At 54.1% G+C, this 3,126-nt stretch overlaps 1 protein-coding gene across 1 annotated transcript; it reads left to right on the top strand.

Annotated features, from left to right (window-relative positions):
• Positions 1-53: 53 nt before the first annotated feature.
• Positions 54-898, top strand: LOC103584403 (sialic acid-binding Ig-like lectin 11; the record flags this gene model as incomplete). The annotated part of the gene is made up of 3 exons (XM_008565422.1): positions 54-148; positions 279-536; positions 614-898. Coding segments are annotated over 3 exons (638 nt in total), but the record flags the coding sequence as incomplete, so codon positions are not given.
• Positions 899-3,126: the final 2,228 nt, after the last annotated feature.

Genomic DNA, 3,126 nt, shown 5'->3' on the forward strand with positions numbered 1-3,126 from the left:
ACCCCACCCAATCCACCATCTCGGTCTCTATGAAAGTTTCCCTTTGCCCAAAGGAAAGCCACTGGGCCCGTCTACAGCCTGTACCTTGCCTCCATTTCAGATCCTCCAGAAAATCTGAAAGTGATGGTTTCCCAAGCAAATAGGACAGGTAAGAAAGGAAACACAGGAACCAGGGCCTCTTAGTGCCAAACTGGGTGCCCAGGTGTCTGGAGTGTCGGCATGCAGGAGGGTCCCTGTGCCCTCAGCCACACATCAATTTTGCCTCTTCCCTTCCCTAGTCCTGGCAAACCTCAGTAATGGCACATCCCTCCCAGTCCTGGAGGGCCAGAACCTACGCCTGGTCTGTGTCACCCGCAGCAATCCCCCAGCCAGGCTGAGCTGGGCCCAGGAAAGACAGACCCTGAGCCCCACCCAGCCCTCAGACCCTGGGGTCCTGGAGCTGCCTCGGATACAAATGGAGCATGAAGGAGAATTCACCTGCCAGGCCCAGAACCCGCTGGGCTCCCAACACGTCTCTCTCAGCCTCTCTGTGCACTGTGAGTGGGGACCCTGAGGGCAGGACAGCTGGGTCCTGGGAATGGGGGCACCTGCTGACCGTTCTTTCTCCCCAAAGACCCCCCACAGCTGCTGGGCCCCTCCTGCTCCTGGGAGGCTGAGGGTCTACACTGCGGCTGCTCCTCCCGAGCCCAGCCACCCCCCTCCGTGCGCTGGCAGCTTGGGGAGGGGCTGCTGGAGGGGAACAGCAGCAACGCCTCCTTCATGGTCACCTCCAGCTCAGCTGGGCCCTGGGCCAACAGCTCCCTGAGCCTCCACAGGGGGCTCAGCTCTGGCCTCAGGCTCAGCTGCGAGGCCTGGAATGTCCACGGGGCCCAGAGCATCATAGTCCTGCTGCTGCCAGGTTGGGGCTTGTGGGAGGTTGAGGCTTAGGGAGAAAGGAGACTCAATCCTAGAAAAGGTGGAGGCTGGAGGTTGGGGGTAGTGGGGTTGGGTCCTGGACAGGAAGGGGTGGGGGCAGAGTCCTTGTTATTCTGCTGGTGGGGGGACGAAGAATATGAGAGCTTGAGTTCTGTGGGAGGAGAAGGCCTGAGGGTCCTGGGGCTTTGAGGGCCATCATCACTAAACTCCGCTCATCTGCAGGGAAGCCAGAGCCTGGGAAAGGATTAGGTCTGGGGGCTGTTGGGGGAGTTGGCGTCGCTGCTCTGTTCTCTCTCTGTTTCTGCCTCACCTTCTTCAGGTGAGTGTTGTCACTGGGAGGAAGGGCATGTGTAGGCGGTAAGAAGGGGTACAGGTTCTAGGATCTCAGACAGTCCCGGTGGAGGAGTCTGGAGAGTGTAGTGGTCATGAGAATTGGTCTTGGACCAGAGTATTATAGCAGGGCTCTGTCCCCAAACCCTGATCCCAGCCAGCCTTGAAGGGACACTTGTTCTCATAAGGAAATCATCTGGTTGGATGTCTCCCCACCTCCCCAGTCTCAGCCAGCCTTCTAGCTTCTTTTAGGCATGGAGGACAGCAGGCTCACCGCAGGCTCTGAGCCAGCCCGGAGGCTGAGAAGTCCTGGCCTCCTCCGTCAGGATGAAGACTTGCAGGAAGGAAGCCGCCAGGACAGCAGCTGCTGAGAAAGAGGCCCCCTGTGCCCTGAGTCCCATCCCCTGGGTGACTGAGGAGCCCTCTGCTCACTGAGACCCTGGCTGGTGGCCGTGGCCACATTCCTCTGGTTGACACAGAAAATCATCATGCCCCAAATAGGCTTTTGCTCCCAGGTCCCCATCGACACAGTCCCCCAGTCCAGCGACCTGGGAACCTCCTCCCTGCTGCTCTCTATCTACGGTCCCGCAGCTAAGGACCACCCACTCCCATCTCCTCATTTCTCTCTGGACCCCTCACTGCATTTTCCCTCCTTCTCATCTCTCCTGTACACCACATGATGCCAGGCAGACCTCCCCCAGATAATTAGTGTCTACTACAAAGTTCAGGGTCCATAAAACACCCTCACTACTGAAACCTACACCAATTTTGGGACTCCTCAAAGCCACTCTCAGATTGAATAAGTCTCTAGCAAGACTCACAGAACTCACTGAAAGCTGTTATACTCATGGTTATAGTTTATTATGGTAACTAGCTACAGATTGAAATCATCCAAAGGGAAGAGGTGTATGGCCAGAGTCCAGGAGAGACCAGACATGAGCTTCTGGTCGTCTTTCTCCAGTGGAGTCACAGGGACAGCCCTTAATTCTCCCAGCATTGATAGGTGGCAACACACATGGAGTATTGCCAACCACAGATGCTTACTTGACCCTTAGTGTCCAGGGTTTTTATTGAGGGAGTCAGTCACATAGGCCTGGATCACCTGTGTGGCTAACCTTAGTTACTCAGTCTCCAGATCCTCCAGAGGTCGCACCAATGTCATGTGGCCCAAGGCCCCCATCATAAGTCATACTGTTAGCCTAGACTACCAGGCATGGCCTGTGGTTCCCAAGTGAACAAAGGTACATCTGTCAGGCAGAACATTCCACGGACTTAAGTTAGAGATTCTAACCCAGGAGCTGGGTGCAAAATGTCAAAGCTTTCTTTGGGCAAGGTGAACCCTTTACTGCACAGTACGCTTTGTTTCTTGGGCTCATATCACAAGTTCACAATTGTGTTTGAATGCCTGAAACTCTGAAATGCTGAGTGGTCCCTGAGGGCAGTCCATGTCTGAGCAAATCTCTGCCCTTTTCATACCATCCCAGTCCTGTGCATTCTGTCACAATTTACACTGAGCAAATCTCTGCCCTTTTCATACCATCCCAGTCCTGTGCATTCTGTCACAATTTACAATTAGAAAGTATCTTAATTAACTATAACATTAATGTCAGCTTCTCCCTCCACACTGCAAGCTGTGTGAGGTCATGGATGGTGTCTGCGTAGTTCCCCACTGATTATCTTGGGGCCAGCACAGGGGAGATGTTCCATAAGCCGGAGGGCACTGGAGTCCCCTGAAGACACCTGGACATGAATCTTGGCCTGACCATTAACTAAATATGTGGTTTTGGGATATTTACATAGCCTGTTTCTCCATCTGATAAATGGGGACAATAGTGTCTCCTCAGTGGTTGTTGGGAGGATTTCATCAAACTGGCAATCAGT

Source organism: Galeopterus variegatus, unplaced genomic scaffold (assembly GCF_000696425.1).
Source record: "Galeopterus variegatus unplaced genomic scaffold, G_variegatus-3.0.2 Scaffold53863, whole genome shotgun sequence".
Classification (NCBI taxonomy): Eukaryota; Metazoa; Chordata; class Mammalia; order Dermoptera; family Cynocephalidae; genus Galeopterus; species Galeopterus variegatus.